Source organism: Annulohypoxylon maeteangense (genome assembly GCF_022496945.1).
Source record: "Annulohypoxylon maeteangense strain CBS 123835 unplaced genomic scaffold GGS22scaffold_6, whole genome shotgun sequence".
NCBI lineage: Eukaryota > Fungi > Ascomycota > Sordariomycetes > Xylariales > Hypoxylaceae > Annulohypoxylon > Annulohypoxylon maeteangense.
Window position 1 is genome coordinate 1,422,191 of NW_025953253.1, and position 25,098 is coordinate 1,447,288.

Consider the following 25,098-nt stretch of genomic DNA (forward strand, 5'->3'; position numbering starts at 1 on the left):
GTACCTGTACATTATTAATGGAATAAAGATATTATAAAACCATGTACCTAGGTAGTTTAAGGATTGGAAAGGGAAAAACGCACTTTCTTATAGGAGAGTGTTAATTCAGATCAAGCTCGTGAATACTGAATACCTCCTGTCTGGAAGGTGAACTCGTGAGAGCAATACTTTCGAATACAAAGCACTACTCTTATGATTACCTCTTTAGTTCGCAGGAAATGATTCAATTATCAAATACAGGTCGTGTTTCTAGAAATTCACTTGGGAATGCCATGGTACCTACTACAGGTATTCAACTGCTTCTCATGAATTCATACCAGTGTCTTCACTTTACAAGATCTCCAGCAATTCTAACAGTCCTGTCAAGTGTAGGTACGAATACTCTAGAGAGCCTGAGATGCATTCAACAAGTCAATTCCATTTAGTGCCTTATTACTAATATCAATTACACATCAGCGCGCAGAATCAAGAATATTAATGGAGTTTCTTCGCTGGCAAGTTCATACCTACATCCATCTTACCTTATCTCATTACTAAACATCCTATTTTCTCCCGAGCATGACCAAGACCTCTAATAAATTCCTTCGTAGGTATCTAGCACGAATCCGCGAAGTTTTAATTATCACCATAAGCCCTAAGGTATCAATTCGTGTCTATACATTCATCTACCTACCTTCCTCTCGCCGCTATAAAAACAGCACAACCACGCATCACGAGAATCGTTACATCGCGCCTCAGCTCACCTCTCTAGCCCTTCCTCCCTTTCCGCCCAACCCAACGGTGCAACTCCACCTCCTCACGCTCTCCAGCCCGAACAACAGCAACATCAGCAGCAGCAACATACATTACATACATAAACACATACACACACAGTAGGTCGGCGAAGCCATCCCGAGCCCTCTTCTCCGCACCGCAGCCGTAAATTACGGCCTTAGCCCCAAACCGGCTGTGCTCCACAAGAAATCGCCAGATTTTCATATGTAACCCAAGTAATGCGCTACGCCATGCACGTAGGCCCAACCCGTCAGGTCGACACGTTTTTTTCTCCCCTCCCCTCGCGTGATACAGCAACCCCCCTTACCCACATACATACCCACAGTCGTGGTGAGAACGGGAGGGGAGATGTCGACATGCGCATGCACGTATACACACGTACGTAACTAGGTAGGTAGCTAGACAAGGTAGGTAGGTAGGTAAGGTATGTATGTATGTAGCCTGGCCCCACGCCCCGGTTTATATGCTCCGTCGAGTTGGGACCGGATGACGGGACATTTGAAGCTACCTACGTTAGGCAAGTACCTATCTACCTACCGTATGTGCGTTTGTAGCTTTATGCGATTGCTGACCTAGGAAAGATTCCGGGCCGTTGCGCGACGTCTAGATCTTCCCAATGGGATGGGTTGCCGCAAGATGGGAATCTGGAATGTCCCGCGTAGGCAGCACAAATTATTATTTACAGTGTGTGGGTGCTGTTGTCCCACGAGAAATCCATCGGGAAGGCCGATTTGGTTAGACAGGAGGCTCTTGAGTCACACACGTGGGATATCTCCTAGGCGAAGACGTCGGTCTCTTCTACGGAAGATAGTACATTAGTAAAGTAGGGCTTATAAGTCAAATTAAGGTAGGGTTCGTCGCTTTCAAGCTCCCTCCCAGGTATTTGTTTAATGTTGCTTTTGATATTAGTGGTGATAGAATGCAATCTATTAGTCTCATTTAAAGCCTGGGTCTCGGAGTAGTTCTAAGGGCAGTATTCTTTAGATGTGAAGCCCGGGGCTCACGTGGTCGCCCATTACCCACTCCCGCGCAAGTTTCCTTAAAACTATTCCCCTGAGAGCTCTATAAGCTCCAATGCCTTCGTGAGAACCTCGCGATCCTTCTCAAATGTCAGCTTCTCGACGGCCTTGTCGCACTGAACGAACTCGGGCTTGAACTGGACTTCTCCCTTGCCCACGATACCATCTACGTCTGCAATGAACCACCAGACCAACTTCACCCCCTTTCCATTTCCCAAATCTCGAACATCCAGCATAAAAGGCTCGGTGAGACTGTCATATGTACGAGCTATATCTTTGACGTCGGCTGATTCTATATCGGAAGGTGCCCGAGTGGCCATAGTTAACGGGCGCAGTCGGATTGCATAGCCGGTTTCTTCGCGGACTTCTCGTTTGGCCGTATCTTTGCGGGATTCGTTGCAGTTCCGTCTTCCCTTCGGTAGTAGCCATTCGTCCTCCGTGCTATAGTGTTGCAGAAGAACTTTCTTAGGATTGGCGGTGGCGTCAAATACAATTGCTCCACACGCCTCAACGAACTGTTCGGAAGGATATAGTGTACTTTTCCACCATACTGATGCCATCGTCTTGTTCGCGTCGCCTCCAAATAGTCAGATAGTTACCGAATATCTGCGACTTTAGCAGAAAGCCTAGATTAATATTTTACTACGGCGGAAGATAGTAGAGGCCAAGCCGCGTAGATAGGCGCAAACTCTGCATAAAATTTGAGATTGCTTGCCGTAAGGGATAAATGAATCACCGGCTGGAAGGCTTGTCTCACACCAAGCCGCCTAAGAAAGCCTCAGTGGCCACTTAGAGTGGTCCACAGAACATATTCATAAGTCAGTCAACTCACCGCGTTTCCTCGCGAGCCGCAAGCGAACTAGATGGCATATAAATAAGCTCACGAATTCCCGAATTTCTCGGGAAGATCGGGTCTTCCAACCTAATAGAACACCGTGCGACCCAACCTCGTAATTTCGCTTCAAAGATATCATATTCCAAGCAATACAATGCGGGCCGAGGCGACAGAAATGCGCAATCGGCGAGCTCGATTGGACGGACGAAAGGCTCATGCTGACGCTGCCGATGATCTTGACTCTTCAGCACGGTAGATGCGTGGCACAGGTATGAGACTAACCTCAACTCACGCAACCATAAATTGGCGAGACCGGAAATGGATATTGACGACCATATTGCGTGAGGGGGGTAAAGAGTCATCGGCGCCAACACCGGCGCACCGCGGGAAAAAAGCTCATGTTGACCGAAGATCAAAGCAAAATTTTGGATTTTCGACTAGTCGATAAGAGCGAAAGTTCGGGCGCTTAATGCCGATGCATGTTGGACCCTGATCCGCCTTCTTGGGTAAGATGACTAGATGCCCATGCAAGTCGGGACCAAGGGACCGTCATAGTTCGACGATAGTCACGTAAAGCGAATCCGACTTGATGGCACTGATACGGGTCGGTGCGGGGGATTACGTGAGCGCGAGGGAGCGTAATGGGAACGTAATGCAGGCTATAATCAATAATCGGGTTCTAGCAGAGGGGATTGATAATTAATGCGATTTGATGAATGGTTCACCCCATTCGTCCGTGAGATCTGGGCTTAGAGCTCTAAGGCACATCGAATTGAGGCTTTAGAGAGAAATACGAATGGGATTATGATTTGGATTGGGATTGGGATTGGGATTGGGATTTAGAATTAGAAACGGTTATGAATAAAAGTCGAGATCAACCCCGTTCACTGGAACTAGAGTTAGATGTATGGTCTATCTTATGGATATAATTTAATTGGAATGTTCAATCCCGTCTTTCTGTGACTTGCAATTAGAGAAAAAGGGGAAAGGAGGAAAAGGAGGGGTGACATTCAATGCTCGAAGAAGAGACTATCGATAATATGGACGTACCTAGGAAGTTTCCACGCGCTATGGAGGACTGAGTGTTAAGTGTTACTAGGTACAGGCGGGGTATCTTAAGGTACATAGGTACATGTAGGTATCATGATGTTTGAAACATCGTGGACCTACGGCGGGGTCGTCGATCTTCAGGTCTTCATCATCTCCGGCATGTGAAAGTGGTAGAGTGGGTTCAATCCTCAACCCTACACACCATTAACAAATGTCATAGCGGCAGCGCCTGACTTTTCAGGATACCACCACTGTGTCTCGGATGGTAAGGGTAACTCGAAATGAAGAGGTCAAGTGACGACCTTCATGAAAGAAACGTGATCACCAATCTAGTGGAGGGATGTCTGGGACGAGAATAAGATAACGATAATAAGGATGACCATAAATAGCATGATAGCAGAATAGCAGGATACCTACCTGGGAGTGTAGGATAGAGTAGGGCGCGATGCTACAGCAACTTGCTGCATGTCTCACCAGGTACATCCCACGCCTGAGAGACGGCTAGGGCGGATCTAGGCGAACTGATCCGCCGCTCAAGGTTCGTGCCGTCATCTCTTTTGGAGTCCAGTACGGTGTCTATTGCGGTCATGTGGATGGCTGTACACACATCTATGGATAGCTAATCGTATAATGAGATTGGTCATAACTGTATGACACCCGTGATACCTAGGTACCTACCTAGATAAGCATCAAAGCGCCAGCCACATTGTCTAATATCAACCGACCGTAGGTAACTGATTATATTGTACCTACAGTAAAGGTTGAAAGTAGCACGGGCGATTGACGAGATGAAATTGTTAGGCAATTCCTTTTAGGCACCTGGCTTCGTATTGGGGTTTTCGGTACTTGTAAGCAGAACCAACTGCCTGCTTCAATTTGAGTGAGGCAACCAACGCTTAATAGAGTAGATAGACATTGTTTGGTCTTGCTTGGTCCGTGGTCCGTAGTTCGTTTATTTTCCATGCCGTGTTGCAGATGAAGCAACTCTGTCGGCAATTGGGTCTCAATTGACGAACAATTGGTTTACCGGGACCAATTGAATTGGGCGATACCTTCTGTTCTCTCGGACGTGGTCATAGATTGTCCCGACTATCAATTGCCTTGCCAATTGAGTTCGAAAATGTACACTGCTAAGGTTAACTACTGCATACCTAGGAAGTAGGTAGAAAGGTAGGTAGTTAGGTAGATAGGTACTCCATGTCTATCAAAGGGCGTTCTTCAAGATCTTGTGGATGAATAGCAAAACCCAATGGTCAAATCCAGAATCCAAAGTGGCGATAACATGGTGCTTAGGTATTTGTTTGCCTCAATTGTCTAGACTCTCGAGGCTACCAATTGGGGACGTACGGAGTCGCTGCAAGTTTCCCGTCATTCGAGTATTTCTGCCTTCCTATTAGGCGCAACTCCTAAGAGCATTCCCCCGTGGCTCCTCTAAGCAAATAGAATAAACGTGGTGCCTAGTTAGGCATACGGGAGGACTTGAGAACCTGGTCGCACCACAGCTCATAGGACCACGATTAATTAGCTTTGAGAACGTCTCACCACACAGACACTCAGAGTTCGGGCGCTCTCGGATCTGCAGCGAAAGTGCTCCCACCACTGGGTATCGAAGCTGTCATATGTTAATGATAAGGGATGTGAGGCGGAGCTGGGGGCAAGCATAACGTAACGTAATGAGCGGGAACAAGCAGTCGAAACAGGAAATACTTGAGACTGCTGGTGCTGGCGGAATTGATAAAACTAGCTGCCTTCACCGCGCTCGGTCAACGGAGCAATTGGAACAATGCGAATTGAAGAACTCTCCGGATCCGTCGGGGAAACGCCATTAGTATGTCCATATTCCGTTGATGATGATCCAGTGCAAAGCCTATATTAGAGATAAATGCCGTAGCTTCCAGCTTCCAAGCTGTCATCAGTAATAAATCCGTTAAAGTCCGAGTGCCATAATGACAAATTATAGGTACCTAACTGGGTACCTATTTATTACCAGGTACAGTGAGGTGCCAGACCAGTGCGGACGCCCCATATTTTCATATGTTGCTGATATAACAGCTAAAAAGGTATCTCTTATTATCATTACTCAACAACGTCTCAGACTCAAGAGTTGAGTAATTAATATTAATCAATTGCCTGAGGAGTTATTTACATCTTATTCTAGTTGAGATTCTAGTAGAATTGAATGAGGTAGAATAGATAAAATCCTAGTTGCTGTTATGTCAATAACAGAGGTAAATATGGGGCGTCCGCACTGGTCTGGCACCTCACTGTAGTCCACCCACCCAGTAGTACCTACATATCCATATATCCATGGATATAGTACAGTACACTAGATACCTAGTAGGTAGTACTGTAGTCAGATCATCGTGGTCGATATCGCCGTCGCCACGAGGGTATCCGGAAGTCCAGGCAGCAGAATATCGTCAGCACTGCCGGAATCTAGGCTTGTGTGCTACTGTGCATTGTTCCGCATTCGTTCAGGTAGATGAGGTATTGGTATCTGTATCGGCGTGAGGCATAAGGCATACATACTAAAGTACTACCAAGGCAACGAAAAGAAAAAGAGCTAAAGGGCTGAATATGTACATCGTACATGTTATCGAATGTCGATATGCTCCACGGCCTTAATTGTTACTACCACATAAACGCAGTTAAGAGATCTGGGGACAGGCATGAGATTGGATTCGTGAGCAAGAAGGAGATCTGTACCATCTGTACCGTCTGTACATGGCATCTGTAGGTAGGCAGGCTACCTACCTACCTACACACCTAGCAGCTTCCTAGCATCTCCAAAGACCCACCTGGCGCCCTGTTAATGAGGTGCGGTAGGGGGGGCTTGTGACTTTGGCGTATGACACACGGTGGTGAATGGTTAATCTGATCTTGTACCCTCTAGCGTGGGGACTCGTAGAGGTACATTAGTATTAAAAACAGTACTTGACACACTTTGCTCTAGGAGTGCCTACTCAAGTTGGCTTATCGATTATATTAAATATTTATAGCGTAGAATGCTTTTCCGGTATCATATCGATCTAAACCAGGAAGGGAACTATAGATTTCTGCCTATCCAATGATAAGCTCTCAATAGCGATCAAAAGTCAATTGACAGCCAAGCAAGCCTTGCGTTTCCCCCTCACTCGATTTTGTTAAGCAATGCCAAATTTGAATTTGCATTTCCATTTTTTCTTAATTTTTTTTCCCTTTTCAATTCTCTCGAATTCTTCGCCTCGTTGTCCTCGCATCTATGACTCACTGGCGAAACGGCTACCTGCTCTTCAGCTTGATCGAATCCACCCAATTATGGACACCCATCTGTACGAATTGGTTCTTTAATTGGTCAATTCGTTTTTGAAGCTTCCAATTGCTTCTCTTCGTCGGTCTAGGTCACTGAGGTGGCAGCTTTGGCTTCTCCTTCTCCTCACTCTCGTTATCCAGCTACTAGGCTAGCCCAATTGTCTGCTCAATCGCGTTTGTTTCCGAAGCATTTTATCTGCTAGGTGTTAGGTACCCGGATCTACTGCTGAATAGCCGCTCTACCCGCTCAGCCCACCCCGAGTCCTCTATCATCTCCAGCTATCAATGCAAGAAATGGCATTACATTTATGGATTTTATGCTGGGTCAACCCCGGATGACGAACGATGTCTTTGCGCCATCAAAACGCGGTCGCGCCTCTAATACCTACCAACCTGGGTAATAAAATCAGGATTCATCCTACTGCGCTTCTACAGTATCATCTCGAGCCAGCTCCGAAAAATTGGAGGTCGGCAATTACTTGAATCAAGTTTTCATTAAGAAAATAAGGATACTAGGTACTTCGTTGTGAGCGTTCTAGGTATCTACTGCATAATGTTCATCTTGCACAATTGCAAATACTAGATCACATATTTGGATAAGAGGTAGGTATTCGTCTTGTCGTTTTATCCTCAACTTAAAACCCTCATACTATGGCCCCTTCCCCTCCAAATGCCCCCTTTTTACCCCATGTACCCATTATTGTAGCCCTAACATAAACCACAACATTCTGTACCTAAGCTCTCCTAAGCCTTTCTCGATACATACCTATTTATGATCCTCGTTGCCCTTTGTGCACATATGGCTTGGCAAAGTTGCTAGCTAACGGGACGATGACATGTCAGATACGTACGGGTCAGCTATGAAGCTCACAAAACTCTCAGATTCATCCGTGTGTTACTTTACTGCCTTGGTTGGTAGTTGTCATCGCCCACCTCATACGCTTACCAATTGGCCAACCGTTTCGGAACACCTGGTTCGCACAAATCCCATTCACAGTATCTGATGAGGAGAATGACGACCAGACGTTGCGTGACACGACGCAAAATTCCACTTTCGTTATTGTCGCAATTTCAACCGTATTCGATCGAACCTTCGATCCACTTATAAGGAGAGAGGTCAAAGCTTGGGCATCAGGACCCCTCTAGAAAAGTAGGGCCAATTCGTTGAGATGACCTATTATGGCTTCCAAGTAAACAGAAAAAAGTCGGCATTCGTCGATTAGTTACGGTGCCTAATCTCGCGCGAATCTAATGCGCCAAGGTTATTCCCGTCGACGTCAACTTTGCATGAGTATCAATTCTTACACATTTTATCTTTTCCCTCCCATTTGATTCCTACGAACCGGACAACATCGGGCACTTCAATTCCCTCATATCATTGGACCCCGCGTTGGCAAGGACCGTTGGTGTGACAAATCGTTGTGTGCCTTAGTTGGGCTTCTATGTATCTGGGGGACCACACCAGACACATTCATATGGCTGTTTCTCGATATACCACATACCTAGTACCTACCTCTACCTCTACCTTACCTACCTACTTACAGATATAAGTCTGGATTAGGTATGCAGATGCCAACTATGGCTAGTACACACCAAATGGTAGAAGGAAGATGTGTTGTGTTGTGCGTATTGTGCGTATTGTATGTACTATGTGGATTGTGTGGCATACCCCCCCTTTTCCTTTGATCGAACACCCCCACTCACCAAACATTGTTTTTCACGCTTTTGCAATTGTTCTCCATTGAAGCCTGATCACGTTGCAAAGTCAACACAGCTAACACAAGCTGTACTCCCCAATTGCGTCGCTTGCGAGGCACAATTGAGTTGTAAGAATTGTCAATTATATGACAGTTCTTATTATCCGTACCTTCGTACTTCTGTACCCCATAAAAGTGTCCATGGATTTCGAATAGCTTCGAAGTCAGTCAATACGTCAACGTCAATGTGTCGATGCATTTAATCCTTGTACTGGTTGGACGGTCGCATTGATACACAAATATCAATGGATATGCCCATAGATGTGTACATGGATGTGTACATGGATACATACAAAGAGATGAGATTGATCGTCTCCAATGCGAAGTTGAAAAATCCCGTCGTTGGCTGACAGGGAATCAAAGTGGGGCTGGATGTCATTCTCTGACCTTCGAAGTACCTTTGATCTCTAGGTACATGAAGGTACAGGAGCTAAGGGACTAGGGGTGGATTGAATTTCATACACAGGACAGTCCTAAAATAAAGCCAACGCCAATGTAGCACACCCCTGCCACCCGCGCCTGCCCTGTATGGCCTTGCCTTATGACTGACAGTCGATGACTTATTGGGTGGATTGGGACAAGGAGTGTGACTCCTCGACTACACCACCATCAAGACACATCCACGTCTATTCCGACGAGGTACGGACCCCAAAACAAAACCAAGTTCTGAAGTCACCACCAGTGTTAAGGCTAACAGCAATCTACATGTACCTTCGCTACCTTCGCTACATTTTCTACATTTATCTTCCAGTCCACCCTTCCTTCTTAACCTTCTTACTCCCACTCCTTATTTCTAACCTGTCTACCTACACTTTGGTCACCTATCCATCTACAAACACATATCTATCCATCCACTTCTACCATCTACATCATCTACGCCCTTCGCTCCAATCTCAATTCTTGCCACCCGTGGATATAAACAGCTTCCAATTCCTGTTTTGTTTATGCGCACTGCTAGACTCGGCGATTAGACCACCTTCAGGTACTTTATACCGATACCATTAATTAGAGCTCCCATCCCCGCAAATGGTGGCCCTCAGCTCAACATCAATTCACTATCGCTTTCGCCGCCGCAGCGAGGATTACATTACGACTTGATCGGTCATCAATCGACTATTTAACTATATTTTCTTAAGGTTTCTTAAGTTTCTCGGGCGGCACTATTGGTGCTGTAGCGAGGACAAGGGAACTCTATATAACACCTTAACTCCGAAACCAATCTTGGCTCTTCTATTTTCTCCCAACTTCTAACACACGCCATTTTACCTGACATATATCTTCCCATCTTCAATCCCCCATCTCCCATCTCCCATCTCCCACCCAAGCTTGTTTCTCGCAAACTCAAATCATTTATACCGCAAAATCAATTCAATCTTCGGCCATCTCAATCCCGATTGCATAAATCATTTGCTTCCTAGTATTCTATTAACCGATTCGACTTCATTACGCAATTAGGCTTCTGCCTGGTTTGCCACTTCGCCCTCTATCGACCCACATTCGCAATGGCTGACAAACCAACGTCGCCAACTCACACTATAATGAAGCCTGCTCCTGCCTTTGGCGTACAGGTTTCAACGAAACCTCTCCCAATCAACCAACAATATTCGTATCATCAGATGGAAAAGTCAATGGCGTCAATTGGGTCATCTGCAGAGCAGGGCATTAAAAAGCCGCTTGATATTAGCAATTTGATGTCTCCTCCTGAGCCTCCTCGCTTTGATTCATTCTCGCAGAGACGAGATTCTAATTCCATGGGTCCAACAATCTCAGATGTTCGACGGATGGGTCCAATTCCACCTCTGTCGCCTCCTATTTCTCCCGCATCTAAGACTGTTGATCACCCCGTCGCTGCCATGTCTCCGACGGGCTCTCCCGTACAGGATCCTATTCTATACCCATCGCAAGATGTCGCCAATTCACCTCAGCAGCGACCGCTATTTGGTCAGGACGAGCCCACCGATATCCGGCGAATTGTGGACGACCATGTCAATTCGCGACCAGCGGATCTCTTCAGACAAGCGACCCCACCAAAGCGGGAGGAGTACGAGTTGTTCCTGCATTTTAGCTCCCAGGTCATGAAGCTCTACTCCAAAGATCCAAAAGGATGGCTAAGGCGAGAACGCCAACTCTTAATGTCGGACCGTAAAGCTGGAGCTCGCAACACTCAATTCAAATTGCAGCCAAAATTGATCCTTCCAGCAAAGCCACAACCGATTCGAAAGGAAACGCAGCGCGCCAAGACAACAAAGTCTGCCAAGGTCGTAAAGACGGCGCAGTCCCAACACTCAGCTCCTCGTCCAATTCGATCGTATCCGGCCCCAGGTTCGGGCCAGACTCCGCGCCAAGCTCCCAAGCGCCTACCCAGCGAGACAGCCGATCCTTCGCCACGTCGTGCAGTTGCCCCGAACCGGGAGGACAAGGACTTCGAGTCGGTCCCTAACTTTTGCCCGCCCCTTGACTCGCTTCCGAGCAAGGCCAACAGCCTAAAGGTAGATTGGAAGGGGACTCCTATTGATCTGAGTAACGACCAGCATCGCCATCTCTTGCACGCTGACGAGGTTTCGCTCGCCGCCAACCTTCGACTCGATTGCGCTACGTACCTTACGAGCAAGAGGCGGATGTTTGTGAGACGTCGGGAGTGTCTCGAGGTGGGAAAGGAGTTCCGCAAGACGGATGCGCAGCAGGCCTGCAAGATTGACGTCAACAAAGCCTCCAAGTTGTGGACGGCCTTTGAAAAGGTCGGTTGGCTTGACAAAGCCTGGATGGGTCCTTACATGTGAAGGGCGTATCCATATTTTTTCTCGCAGTGATCCATCGGGCATGGATCATGTCGTTCGGGCTAAACTTAGACGAACGACATCTTAGGGTTCTATGGATTATGCGGATATTTCATGATTTGTGCATATTTTAGGTCAGGGTTGGATTGGTCAGCCTATAAGCGGGTTGCATATTTTGATCACAGACGATCTCGGCGATACATATTTCTTTTCCTTTGTTACCCCGGTTCTATTTGGTTGGGAAGGTCAACTCATTCAACGGTACCATATCATATGGGAGACAGGTTCGGTTTTCGGCACACAGCATAACAGAATTACGATGATACCCGGAGTGAGCAGATTCCTATCCCCATAGTTACTCCACTCCACATGAGGAATTACCCTTTTCGGTCTACAGGATTTTAGTCGGTTCGGCGGTTACTCGGTTCGTTTTGGTTCGGCTTCGGTCAGGTTTGGCTTCATGCCAACTAAGGATATACCTCTGCATCATGTATGGCGTTATATCGGCCTCGCAGAGAAGGGATGTTTTCAGGGTTTAATGACAGAATGCGAAGTTCAGCAAAGGAAACGCATGAGTGTCTCGAGGTTACCTATTGGATCAGACTGACTTACGATGTTGCTATTGACACGTAACGATATTTGAAACGATATCTGGCCCCGTGCAACTTTATCATGAACGATATTGAAGACACCTATTTGCTTATAGTGGCCATCGTAGCCAACTTTAGTATCAGATTCGATAATCTATTAGCGAATATAACGATAAACATAATGTCGTCATACCCTCATGTATTTGTGATTGCATCTACCTCGTACGTACCTAGCAAAATGACTTACGACATACCCCTATGAGCCATTAGACTCGGTGAAAAGCCACGCTGAAGAGCTACGGAGACGATGGAAGAGTCGTATCGTGACGCAGCCGCACGTGGAAATGGCATCCGATATCTAATCTCCCTTCCCAGCCTTACGGTACGCTACGAAAAAAAAAAAGCCGCTGCCGCTGCCGCTCCCGTCCCTGCCTTAGCGTCGTTGGCGCGCCGCCTGCTGATCCGGCGGGCGGGCGAAGTGGGATATTTTTTTTAGGTACGGTAGATCGCCCTTACCCTAAATCTATCCGTGATGTCACCCTGGCTCAATCGAAAACCTTGACGGGTGGGCTCGGACAACGCGACTTGATTAGGTGGACGTATCCACCATGGTTACTGGGAGGTGAAATAGGAAACCCTCGTACGACGATACAACTGTTTGCGCGTGTGTAAGGCTGCTTACCTACCTATGTTCGACCAGGCTCGCTTTCGATCTGGGATGCAGATGCAGAGTGAGGTCAGCGTATGTATGTAGGTAGATGTGTATGTGCGGCGTGCATCGCATCGCAGATATGTGTATGTGGATGTGGATGTGGATGTGGATGTACAGTACACATGGGCATGGGGTTTGGTTGCGCGCTTACGTAGGTAGGTTAGGTACCTGCCGTGGCTGTATTACGGGCGCTGGGGATATCCATGCTGGGGATGGGGATGGGGAGGGACGGGTATGCTTTTTTTTTAATTGGGGATTTGGGGGATGGGGATGGGGATGGGTAAAGCCGTCCCGAGGGGCGGGCGATCCCCGCAGTGGAATCGTGTCACATCGCGTCGGGACTTGGGTTGGCTTGTGATGGTTACATGGATTGGCTTGTTTGTTGGAAGGGGAGGGATGTGGGAGTGGGAGTGGGATAAGGTTCGATACCTAGATGTAAATTGATGACATTTATTTTTTATGTATCTGAGGGAAGATTTATGATAGTTTTTAAGAGAAATTGAGTCTGTTAAAATTGAATTTTGTGTCGTTAAACTTACGGGTTTGGTTCTAGGGTGATGGTATCATGGATGGCAAACGCCTCCAACTCATTAACAAGATCAACTAAAAAGACCGCGGAAACATTTTCGCCACCCACTACTTAAACTTCGAAACTATGGACTTCTATAAGATCTCGCGTAATACTTTTTTTGCTAAGGTTCAGGTAACTATTACAAGTTTCAATCTACACAAACATTAATTACAACTACTTCCGCATTTGGGATTCTTTCGCTAATTACCTACCTGGGTACCAACCTGGTACTCGGACAGGTACAATAGGAAAGAAATGCTCAGATTTTCGGTCAAATTGATGTCATTCTATACCAGCGTCTTACCTGCTATTACATACTACGTCGCAGTAGATCCGATCTACAAACACATCCATGGATAAGACGTGGCCAAGAAGTAAGGTTGGGTTAGATAAGTACCTACCTGTAAGTAGGCTCGATACGACGCCGCAACGCATGCTAGTCTTGGCGACGAGATCGCAAAATCCTTCTTACTTTTCGGACTAGACGTTGAGATTCCGAATATTTGGAGCTTTGACGACAGATAGGTCTCCGGGTACATGTTATCTTGCAAAATACCACACCTGAAATCACTAATGCGGTTTTCGATATGACGGATCGAGTATGGGGGCGCTATTGAGGCGAGCTGAACTCGGTATTTAACGGATGCATGTGATAACTTCGATAGCGTCCCTGATAGACTAGCCGCCTAATGCACATGCTTGGCCATTTCGCATCAAGCTGTGACTTTACTGTCCAGCTGCAAGCGTATATCCGCCATCCACAGCCACCGTCTGGCCATTCAAGTACTGGTTCGCAGCAAAGAACAGTATCGTCTGAGCCATGTCGTCGTCCTTGCCAGGTCGCCCGGCCGGTATCTTCTGGTACTTCTCGCGCTCGATGTAGCTCTTCTGATCGTCTCCGCTGCCCTCGGTCGTCACTGGTATATCGTGTCAGCAAATCAATCTTGTGCATAGGTAGGAAGTATGACTTGTAATTATGACTAGTAAGGCTATGTGATCATAGGATGTCATTTAGGGGATCGGGGCTGAAATTCAAAATGACATATCGGATAATGCACCTACTCTCACTGGGGAAAACACCCGGCGCAATCGAATTCACGCGGATCTTCAGCCCATTCGCAGCAGTCTCCGCAGCTAACATACGCGTCAAGTGAACCGCAGCGGCCTTGGACGCATTATACGCGAAGTGGTGTTGCGATGTCTTGACTAAGCCGCTTATAGATGAGATATTGACGACAGTGCCAGACCAGCCGGGGAAACGCTCAGATGACTTCTGCAGCAGTGGAAGGAATGCCGCGGTCGCGAAGAAGATGGGAGGTACGTTGGTGCGGTAGGCGTCCGTCCAATCGTCCACCGACGAGCTCTCTGCGTCGAACAAGTTCTCCCGCATCTCTTGCGCGGACCTGGCTTCTGTCTGCAGTGTTGAACTCGAGATGCCTGCGTTGTTGACTAGGATGCTTAGATACCCCTCTTGGGACTTGACCTGGTTGACTAGATCTGCGATCTGTGTTTTGGAGGTTACATCGCAGGCGACTGGGACGATGGTATCGTTGCCGTGTGAGTACAGCTCCACGACGTGGTCTAGTTTGGACTTGGTCCGACCTGTGATGTACACCTTCGCGCCATTGGCGACCAGCGCTTGTGTTGCCATTAACCCGATTCCCGAGCCGCCACCTGTAACAAGGGCTACATGCCCTTTGAGGTCAAAAAGCTTGTCACGGGTGAAGGGGTCGTTACGGCTGCTGTTATTGCTAGAAGACATCGTGGCTTTCTGGAAGAACTTTGCTGGCTTCAATATCTGCGATCGATGGTATATCAATGGATTAGAACGTATTGGTGGGTGACTCAGAGAACCATGGAATCGTAGAGCTATGCCAGACAACGACCTTTTATGGTAGGAGACGCTTCGGACGACTGGTGAGATCATGACGTGTTAGTGTTTTTATTGAAGTCCAATACCTCATTTTGAGGTGCCACATTGGAAGTCGAGAACTATGGGATCTTTGTATAAATGCCCTATTAAATCAATTCATGGGAAGTTGTTGAGCAACTGCAATGCTGGAAGTGAGAGTCGTGACGGAATTCAAGTCTCATTTGCCCCTTGTCAATTACATCACTGCGGGGATATTGAGTATTGCTTGTACTACACAATGTTAGGTATTGTTCTACTCCATCGCATCAGCTTTACATACTATAGGTAAATTCTCCTACCTAGGTACCTAGGTATGTATAAGAATCTTTATTTGGAAGAGACAATGCCTCGTTCGCTACTATATCTGTGGGTGGGTGTAGGCAACAACTACCTAGTTCCTCCTATAAGGAATTATTCTCGCCATGTGTAACTACTGCCGAACATAACAGCAACGTATAGACAGATAACCTTAACTCCAGAACGCCGAGAAGTCACGTTAAACGATCATTGCGCATTGGTTACTTGGTAGATAACGAGTAGTCGAACAGCTACCCATTTGTATTCATACAGTCATACCCCTTTTCATACGCCATGATAACCATAATCCCTAGGTAACTTCCCTTAAGAACCCCAAAACCACCTACTGCATATTCTCCGTCCCAGTCGTACCCGTGCCCGTCGTGTGACCTGTAGTCTGCGTAGTGGTATGTCTCTGCCCGGACCCGACGGGCATGATGCCCCTCTTCGCGCCCAGCCGCTCGTCCTCGGCCTGCATCTTGGCCATGCCCTTCTCTTCCATGCCCTTGTTGCGCAGCATCGCCCCCGCGGCCGCCTGCATGCTGCCGATACTGCCGCTGACCGCGCCGCCGACGTCGCCTTTTAGCTTTTGCCCCGCTGTTGCGGACGCGCTGATGCTTGGGTCCGCGGAGCTGACGAGCGAGCCGTCGCTTGCGATGTTGGTTTTGCCTGTTGAAGGGGGGTGTTGGACTTGTGCATCGTGCGAGAGGCCGCTGGTTGGGGTGCCGGTGGATGCCATGTTGGTGTGTTGAGTTATGGTTTCTTGAGATGAGGTTTGGTTGATGTTTAGGCAGGTAGGGTTATTATTTCGTAGTACTTAGTAGCTTTCTGAGATCTTATTTTAGGAGGTTATTTAGATAAGTTGGTACATTGTAGATATTCGTGTGCTTCGATGGACATTTTATTATTTGGTGACTGAGTGTTGATGTCATTGTTACACAAGATCGAGTGACGTCACCACCATTTCTGTCTGATGATGTCCCTGAGCTCAACATTGAATTAAGGCAGGTACGTACCTAATAGTACCCAAGGACCTCGGAGTTACTAGGAGTATTTCGTATTTTAATTAATTACAATACTAATTGGGAGATATTTTGAAGGTATCATGATTTCTGCTATCTTACTGCATACGCCTCATACGCCACTACATAGTGCATGCCCCTCACAAGATACTGTTCACACCCACACCATTTTTATGCAAATATTGTTCTCCAGCTATGTCATTTCAATGGAAAGAATTAATTGGATAGGAATCTTCAAACTTTGGTAAACCAGCGACTGATTCATCTAGGAATTCAATCGTTCGTTGGACGTACGTATGCGAAGACGACGGCAGATACAGGGAACCTAATCCATCGTTTCAGAGCAGAAGTCCCCAGGTTACCGGCAGAGCTTACGGTGGGTACGTCTCTGTAATGCTGCATAGATTCCGGCAATGAAAGGTCTAGAACTTCAGGAAGAATATAACCATCCTTACCTAGGTACCTAAACAGGTAATTTACGAAGCCGATGCCTTCATTTTGGTCTTCTAATTCTGAATCCCTTCATGTGTCGTCGTCATTGTCTTCTGAGCATCGCCACATTCCCCGAACTCGAATAATGAACCCCGAGGTCAATCAGTGGCACAGTAGAGGCATGTTGGCGGGCAAGCATAGATCATCATTCCTGTTCCGTTATAAGTCGACGACAAGTCGGCGTCAAGCTCGCTGTTTAGACGGGGATAAGGATATTGGTGCTTCTGGAGATATCAACTTCTAATTTTGGATATCTACCTCGTGTTTTCATAAGCCAAGAGAATATCATGCCCTTGTTATGTTTTAGCGAACAATTTCCAATTGTTCATCGCCGATAATTATTCCCTTGATTATTTTCGATTTATAATCAAGAAGCACCTAGCTGATGCACCTTCCTGGGATTGGGTATGTGATGTTGATGTCGACTTTGTCAGGAGTGGAAACATCAGGAACTTGAGCATGTTGTCAAATTGTATCTAGACCCATTTGGGGAGGTTCTTGAAAAAATCCATGAAGTATAACACCGAATGGTTTGAATATCCCACCGGTCCCTAGGTCGACGCATCCATGCCGATATGGTGCTTGGCAAGTTATTGATATTCATGTGGTTCTATAGCACGATTATAAGACCACGATAACCCCGGGATGTGGCCCAAACATATCCTCTGTTTCAAGTATCTAATTGGCTAGCTACTGGACAAGCCAGTTATTCCGTCTTCAGCAAGAAGAAGTTTGTATCATGTAGCTTCCGTCATGATGGAGTGACGCCCCTAGACTTAGGGTTTCGAGCATCTCTGCCGATCTTCATCAGTCTAATGTCTGCATCAGATCCCGAGGCGGCAAGTAGATGGGTACGTGAAAGGCTTTGTGTGCATGCTAACAAGATCTGGTGATGGGTGATGTCGTGTGCTAACCAGCTAGGTCACCGACGGTTAGGCGAATGCGATTCGCACCATGACATAGGTACGGACCAAATGCCGGCCCCTGCACGACTGCATTTCTCTTGGAACCCAGGGCAGATATAATCGAGAATGGAGATAGGTTGTTGTAACTTAGTAAGATGGCTCGGCTTTAATGAGATGGATTACTGCCTTTTGCTTGGCTAAGCCATGAATTTTCCCGCGCGGTTCATTTTGACGCGCTATTGCTATTCGGTAAGAGAACAATGCGAAAAATTATGTGACGGTATATGGAAATAGGTCTTCTGGGCAAGTATGTTACTAGCTAGATATGGTCAAGGGATCTGACTGGGGAAGATAGCCGCTTCTTCTCCGAGGACGGCATATCCGTAAATATCAAGTGAACGGAACATCAGCTACTGCACCTTTTACAGCTATTAAAGAATCCTAAGGCTGACATGAGGCCGTCTAGCTGTGGTCTACCTAGGTCCCTGATCATAGAATGTCTTGGCTTTGAAACGTAGTCGATGAAACTGAGCTCGGTTCCGAGTGATAGGTAGGGTAACCCTACTAGTTCAAAGTAGTTAAATACCTAAGCCATCCTGTTCTTGGCGGGGGAAGCCGAGGCTTTTCCAATCAGCTAGTGTCTCTAGCTGCACGTAGAATAGCATCTTGATCTAGCCGAAGAGGTTAGCAAGCGAATGTTACATACCTAGCTGATGATTTTCAATAAGCTAATTAGTATCAATGCCGAACTTATAATATGATGTTTTTACGATCACGGATGAATATGCGGAAAGTCTGAAATAACAATGTTGGCTGTCTTTTTATCCTTCGTATCTTCATACGACGCGTCTGCGGTGTGGTACTTGTTCCTGTCTAGGAAAGATGATCTCATCTCGGAGGAGATATTGTATCCGAGGCGATTTTCTATTGGCGTTAGGTCCGGCATTACGGATCTTAAGGAACGCCCAGAGCTATTGACTGCCGCAACTAGTTAAGCTTATCTGAATCTCATTGCCAAATCGGGTGTTAGTTGTCGATCAGTTAGCATTTCCTATTCTGGCTGTACCAACCCGAATAGGAGACTAAAATCCAAAAATATCACCTAACATAAACCCTTCTTTTGATAAGATCCTATCGCCAGCACTGAATTATGAGACGCATGGCGAAGCAGGGATCAAGCTGTAGCCTAAGGTGATGATCATCTGAAACGGCGTCTCAGCTTAGGAACGTAGTATTCCTACGACTCCAGAGCCAACGGTTTTGAAGAACTCTCGTGTAGCCGCCGCGGGGTCGCCGCTGTGAACTGGCAAGGTTATGTTGCCAGGTATACTTGGGCGAAGATCTTACTAACCTGTACGGCGTTAAGTGCATATGTAGGCATACGAAATAAGCCCCAGCATCCGGATCTGGGCATGGATTAAGCGTATTACAGCTGATGATTATGCTTATTTTATCGTTGACGATGATCGAACATACGAAACATGTGGCGCAAGTGAAAAGAGTGCTCGATTGGAAGCCAACGTACCTATTCTGGCTATTCCCTTAACGGTCATTCTTCGACTCCACCTAGCTTGGATTTGGAAATCCGAGAATCGCACATCCGACTATGAATGCTGTGGTAAGAGCATTTACTAGTGCTGTCGCATTGTACGAGAAGTTCATGATAGTAGGACGAGTTGGCTGTTCTTCAATCACATGAAATATTAGGATAAGAAAACAATTCTAATTAAACGCAATGCGGCCAGATTTTTAGTTAGGGAAATGAGCTACCAGCAAAGTCGAAATTTTTGTCGATGAACGTCCACCTGAATAGGAAGTTCTTGTTTGGGTGTGGAGTGTCATCACGCTTAGTTGTAGCTACAGGGCGCGCTTTTCGCTCTCGCAGCTGCAACCACGTGGATACAACATATAACCTTCCCCATGAATCCTTCGTTGGCCAGGGTTTGCAGTTTGACCCTAGCTTTCGACTTTCTACCGAAGGACCTAGGAATATTTTATTTCTATAGAACCCCAGGAAGCCCAGTTCACATGCCCCCCGTCACTTGCTTCACTTAGTCGACCGACTGAACAGCTGCATCACACAACATGAGTTCGACGAGTAAACACCCATTACGCAAGTCTTGCGGCTTCTGTCGTTCTCGCAAGATAAAATGTTCTAACGAGACTATCTGCGAAGCTTGCCGCAAGCAGGGTGTCGATTGTATATACGACTTCGAACCCTATCAAGCACCTTCACGATACGTATCTCGATCTCAGCAGCAAACGGACACCAGGGCAGATCGACAAAGTCCCAATCCAGGTTTTGTCGAGAAAGATGGAGGATCCCCCGACGCAGTGTTAGCTGCCTCAACCAATATCGCATCGGAGCTAGAAACAATCTTCTTGGAGAACTTCTCGGGGCGGAGTAATAGGACAAATTCGGATAACTGGCAGCAGAAGGCATCGATCCCTCGCGGTTCGCCAAACACTAACCATCCTATTCCGAGCTTCGGCTCGCATACCGCGAAATATACCGGTCTGCTCTCTTTACTTACAGAAGACCTTGTTGCGATGGTTGTAAACAAGCTTGGGAGTCTAGGATGCCAAGTAATGGAGAACGGCGGAGCTAAGTTTTTAGTTGACGGACTCGAAGAGGACCGCACAGATACCATGTTCGACACCGCAAATCCAGGACTGAGTCCCTTGACGGAATATGGAAGTCGAAAAACAACACAACTGATTGATGTTTGGTTCTCAACTCACCCGCTATCTTTCCTACTATCTAAGACGCTAGTAATGCATGAGTTACGCGGCGAAACTATCGATGAAATCCTTCTAGCAGTGGTCTTGGCTGATGCCAACTTCTTCCTTGGCGACGATGCCGCAGGGGCTCGTGGCCAAGCACTTCTTAACTACGCTACGGCCAAGCTTTCTACACAACGACTTTCCAGAACCCCGGGCTCTCCCACGCTCCAAGCAGGAGCTAGACAATCTATTCTACCCCACCCAACCGTTTCCACGGTTCAAGCTTTAACACTCCTGGGATGGAACGCACTTTGCCAATCTCAGATCCGCCGTGCAACTTGCTATATTAGTCTTGCGAGCCGCTTGGCTACGGAGCTTAAAAATCAAAAATGGTCGGCCACTGCTACCGGAGCCGGCAGCCGTATCAACGGTATCGACATATGCGAGGTTGAGAAGGAGATGGTGGCTTACCTGTGGTGGATTAATTTCATACTGACTCAATGGATGTCCATGCAAATAGACCAACAGCTACCTTACCTTCCTCAGGCCAGTCTAGAATCGGCATTCCTTCCTGTGGATGCTTCATCATCCGTCTTGATTCAATTAGATGAGGCTTCAGACAATTTATCCACGGTCCAGAGGCAGAAGGCCGCGCTGCTGGATATATGGCCCCTAGTACATATTTCGTCGGTAATCGCGTACATCTGTGGTCTATATCCGCAAGACATCTCGTCGGCCAATACACATGGAGTTGGATTTTGGCAAGAAGCTCCCGGACGCATCCACAACGGCTCAATCCCGCAAAATCTCGTATTAGTACAACAGGAAATTCACCGAGTCTTGGTTGAAAGCATCCATGTTTTGGATGGTAAGATTAGCTATGTCCCATCGCGGGCTCTCGTCCTCGCTGTCTATCATACAATTGCAATCCATGTACTTTTCCCATCTTCAGAGAGAGGGTTTTCCGGATCGGTCCTTACCGGAGACGTCATTCACCAGTTTTGCGTTTCTGCAGATGGGCTTATCGGAATCATCACATCTGCATATGAGCAGACAGCTACCAACGCATTAATTCGAGGGCCTCCCCAACTACACCCCTCTTCGGCAGAGATATTCACCCTCGCTCTAGACACGTGCGCTCGGGCATTATCAACAATCAACTCAAGGAAAGGGTCAGTTCATAATGTCGACATATACACATTGTATGAATCCAGACTTCGAGCCCTTGCTATTCGATTAGATGAACTCTCCCAGGACTATTTCTTCGGTTCTGGATCTTCTCTCCGGGCTGTGAAGAGACATATCAAAAGTTCGGTAATGGAGTTTGAGATCGGCTCGCCAGCAATGAACTACCATTGGCAAAGAAGGCCAAGTTCTTCGCTTTCTACAAGCTCAGCCTCTGTGATGGAGCAAGATCACTATATACATGGACCACCAGCGCTTTCGCCTCCTCGATCCATGGGTACGAGTTTAGCTTCAACTCCTCTATTATCGAATAGTTACAGGTCGTTTGTTCCTGAAGGGTTCCAATCTAGTTCGATCGATAATAGCAACATCATGGCGGCGACGGGACCGGAAGCGCACGGGCCAATTGAACATCAATGGTTCCATTATGTTGGGAAACATGAAGACAATAGCGACGCATATAAAACAAGCGGAACGAACATGCATACAGTGCATATGAGGGAAATAGATGAAGCGTCTTGGTATCAGGACGAACACAACATTATGGGATTTGATATTCATAACATGGAGTTAAACGGACCAGTCATCTGGCAGAATTGGGCGACAACATCATAGAGTTAACCGGGGGTTGGGATTGGAGAAAAGGGGGAGTTTGGGTTATTGGTGGTTTTAGTGCTTTATTGTGATACCAATTGTATAAAAATGAGTAGATGAATAGGGGCAACGACTGTATGAAGAAGATTAGATGTATAATATCTGGGAAGAAACACAATCGTTAAATATTATAATAATTACCTACCCACCTAGGTACCTAGTACACACTCAGCTATTTCTATTCTACGCATAGTAGAAAATCAGGGGTGCCAAGACTTACCCCTGTTTAACCCCTTTTTCACGATATATAAATATTTGATCCATGTCATTCTCTAATTGAGTATTAATTATCGAATGTGAGACAGTTTACCCAATACAGGTGCTCCCAAATCCATATTAAGAATCGCCTGTAAAAGAATGGATGGTTTATTGACCGTGTTTCAAGTCGCCTGCTATGTGTTTGTCCGCGTAGGGCTGGCCGTGTCTCTGCAAGGGGTCTAGCCGGCATCCTTCAAGGCTTACATGCAGCATTAAACCTAGCAAAATCATCGATATAGCATCCTCCCGCCTCGATTTATACGGGTCGTCCTGTAGATATTTACTTTTCTATTCGCTGAGCGTACTTGAAATTGAATTCGGCACAGCGATTATTGATAAGGGATGACCAAAGCTGAAGATTTCAGACGATCAGAGGAGCCTAGGACCGTAAGCACTGCCACCACCAAGTCATACTATAATCATTCAACGGATGGAATTTATGCCGTCGGACTTGGAGTCTAGCCCCTGACGGTCTCTTGATATCGCTTCCTATCCGAATAATCGGCTAATAATTGTGGGGACAGTGCCCCGAAAACACCTGGAGGCAGTCAATTCGACCGGACCGATCAGATGAAGAGGTGAACGACCACTGCTAAGTCCTTAAGATGAAACGTAGAAATTACAGCCGCTTTGGGACAGACCTATTTTGATGCTGAAGATGTACGTCTCGACGGCATCATTAGAGCCTTATAAAGCACTGGCGGGTCCGTCAACTCTACCCATATCTCTTTGTTCTGCATTACCAATTTCTCCATCTCAAGCTTGCTACTCAAACCTTGAAAGCTCCTCGTCTTTGTAAGATAGGACGTGCTCGACGACATACTTTACATAGGTACCTACTAAGCAGCACATAACATTTGCACAACAATGACCGCCAATCGCAAAGTCGTCATCACCGAATTTGGCGATGTCGACGTCCTCAAAATCGTAGACGACATCGTCCCGCACCCGCCAGCAGGCCACATACAGATCGCAGTAGAATACGCAGGGTTCAACGGCGCCGACGTCGGGATGCGCAAAGGCGTCTACCCGTTCCAGAAAAAGGCCCCACTGACTCCAGGCTACTGCCTCGTAGGCACCGTCCGCGCCAACGGCGAAGGCTGCACGGCCTTCCAGGTCGGCGACGTCGTGGGCGTGCTCACCAAGTACGACGCGAACTCGGAGCTCGTCAACCAGCCGGAGAAGTACGCGGTCAAGATCCCGGACGGCGTGGACCACGTGCAGGCGACGGCTATGATAAGCGACTGGTTCGCGGCGTACGGGATGGTGAAGCACACGGCGAAGGTGACGCGGGGGCAGAAGGTGTTCGTGCACGGCATCAGCGGCGCGGTGGGGTGCGGGCTGATGATCCTGAGCAAGCTGCAGGGCGCGGAGGTCTACGGGACAGCAAGCGCGCGCAACCACGAGGACGTGCGGGCGCACGGCGCCACGCCGTTCGCGTACACGGACAAGAAGTGGATCGACGCGATGAAGGGGCTCGGCGGCGTCGACGTCGTCTTCGACCCCCTCGGCTTCGAGAGCTTCGACGAAAGCTACTCCATCCTGTCCCCGAACGGCTTCCTCGTCGCCTACGGCAACAACAAGGGCATACTCGAGAACGGCCAGGTCAGGAGCCCCTGGGGCCCCATCATGAAGCTGATGGCGAAGAATCTCAACTTCATGTGCGGCAAGAAGGCGACTTTCTTCGGTATCTCTCGCGACCAGGCTACGTATAAGGAGGATATTGAGGCGTTGCTAGAGATGGTTAGGACGGGGCTTATTACTGCCCCGGTTAAGAATCAGTGGGATATGGAGGATATCAAGATTGCGCATAGCCAGTGGGGCGGCGGGACGGGCATTGGGTCGTTGTTTATTAAAGTCGCTAGGGACTAGGTTGTTTGATGGGCTTGATTTCCTTTATTATTAATTGTTATTTTCCGTCGACGTCAGTTAGCGTCTGGGAGTTTGGGGGTTTGTGGAGGAAGGGTAGAGCGTTTTTAGGTCATCTTTTTCTATTGTTTTGATACCAATGATATTTGGAATCTTGTTATGTACCTAGAACATATCGCAGTACCTATTGTACCTGGTAAACACCTCTGTCTAACTCGTTATGCTAATATTTCAGCCCTTACATGCAACCTAATAAGAAGTAACCAAGTTCTCGGCCTTCGGACCTTAGGATTGTATTTATAATCGTAGGTACCTAGGTAGGTAGACAGCCAGTTGGATTACTTCATACAGCCGTCTTGACCCACACCATAATACTGGATACCCGAGATGGGAATAGCGGATTT

General features: G+C 47.2%; 7 protein-coding genes across 7 annotated transcripts; 4 read left to right on the forward strand and 3 right to left on the reverse strand.

The window, feature by feature from the left end:
- Positions 1–1,768: 1,768 nt before the first annotated feature.
- Positions 1,769–2,566, reverse strand: GGS22DRAFT_127128 (uncharacterized protein). Its single transcript, XM_047958372.1, has one exon. The coding sequence runs from the start codon at positions 2,351–2,353 to the stop codon at positions 1,820–1,822; it is 534 nt and encodes a 177-aa protein (XP_047820134.1). The 5' UTR covers positions 2,354–2,566; the 3' UTR covers positions 1,769–1,819.
- A 6,495-nt stretch (positions 2,567–9,061) lies between these two features.
- GGS22DRAFT_127151 (uncharacterized protein) lies at positions 9,062–9,799 on the forward strand. Its single transcript, XM_047958373.1, has one exon. It carries the CDS (start codon positions 9,282–9,284, stop codon positions 9,729–9,731), a length of 450 nt encoding a protein of 149 aa, XP_047820135.1. The 5' UTR covers positions 9,062–9,281; the 3' UTR covers positions 9,732–9,799.
- A 543-nt stretch (positions 9,800–10,342) lies between these two features.
- GGS22DRAFT_179196 (uncharacterized protein) lies at positions 10,343–11,506 on the forward strand (the record flags this gene model as incomplete). The annotated part of the gene is made up of 1 exon (XM_047963659.1): positions 10,343–11,506. One exon carries the CDS (start codon positions 10,343–10,345, stop codon positions 11,504–11,506), a length of 1,164 nt encoding a protein of 387 aa, XP_047820136.1.
- A 2,596-nt stretch (positions 11,507–14,102) lies between these two features.
- Positions 14,103–15,454, reverse strand: GGS22DRAFT_199588 (uncharacterized protein; the record flags this gene model as incomplete). The annotated part of the gene is made up of 2 exons (XM_047966309.1): positions 14,439–15,454; positions 14,103–14,293 (listed from the first exon to the last, which is right to left on the reverse strand). The coding sequence occupies exons 1-2, from the start codon at positions 15,301–15,303 to the stop codon at positions 14,103–14,105; spliced, it is 1,056 nt and encodes a 351-aa protein (XP_047820137.1). The 5' UTR covers positions 15,304–15,454.
- A 189-nt stretch (positions 15,455–15,643) lies between these two features.
- On the reverse strand, positions 15,644–16,450 carry GGS22DRAFT_160524 (uncharacterized protein). Its single transcript, XM_047960937.1, has one exon. The coding sequence runs from the start codon at positions 16,322–16,324 to the stop codon at positions 15,929–15,931; it is 396 nt and encodes a 131-aa protein (XP_047820138.1). The 5' UTR covers positions 16,325–16,450; the 3' UTR covers positions 15,644–15,928.
- Positions 16,451–19,888: 3,438 nt separating this feature from the next.
- Positions 19,889–22,541, forward strand: GGS22DRAFT_199592 (uncharacterized protein). The gene has a single exon (XM_047966310.1). It carries the CDS (start codon positions 20,090–20,092, stop codon positions 22,526–22,528), a length of 2,439 nt encoding a protein of 812 aa, XP_047820139.1. The 5' UTR covers positions 19,889–20,089; the 3' UTR covers positions 22,529–22,541.
- Positions 22,542–23,149: 608 nt separating this feature from the next.
- On the forward strand, positions 23,150–24,812 carry GGS22DRAFT_160527 (protein indc11). Its single transcript, XM_047960938.1, has one exon. It carries the CDS (start codon positions 23,693–23,695, stop codon positions 24,695–24,697), a length of 1,005 nt encoding a protein of 334 aa, XP_047820140.1. The 5' UTR covers positions 23,150–23,692; the 3' UTR covers positions 24,698–24,812.
- Positions 24,813–25,098: the final 286 nt, after the last annotated feature.

Bases quoted from the DNA above. Each gene is read 5' to 3' on its own strand.
- GGS22DRAFT_199592 (XM_047966310.1), top strand. From the start codon at position 20,090: ATGAGTTCGACGAGTAAACACCCATTACGCAAGTCTTGCGGCTTCTGT.
- GGS22DRAFT_127128 (XM_047958372.1), bottom strand. From the start codon at position 2,353: ATGGCATCAGTATGGTGGAAAAGTACACTATATCCTTCCGAACAGTTC.
- GGS22DRAFT_127151 (XM_047958373.1), top strand. From the start codon at position 9,282: ATGACTTATTGGGTGGATTGGGACAAGGAGTGTGACTCCTCGACTACA.
- GGS22DRAFT_160527 (XM_047960938.1), top strand. From the start codon at position 23,693: ATGACCGCCAATCGCAAAGTCGTCATCACCGAATTTGGCGATGTCGAC.
- GGS22DRAFT_160524 (XM_047960937.1), bottom strand. From the start codon at position 16,324: ATGGCATCCACCGGCACCCCAACCAGCGGCCTCTCGCACGATGCACAA.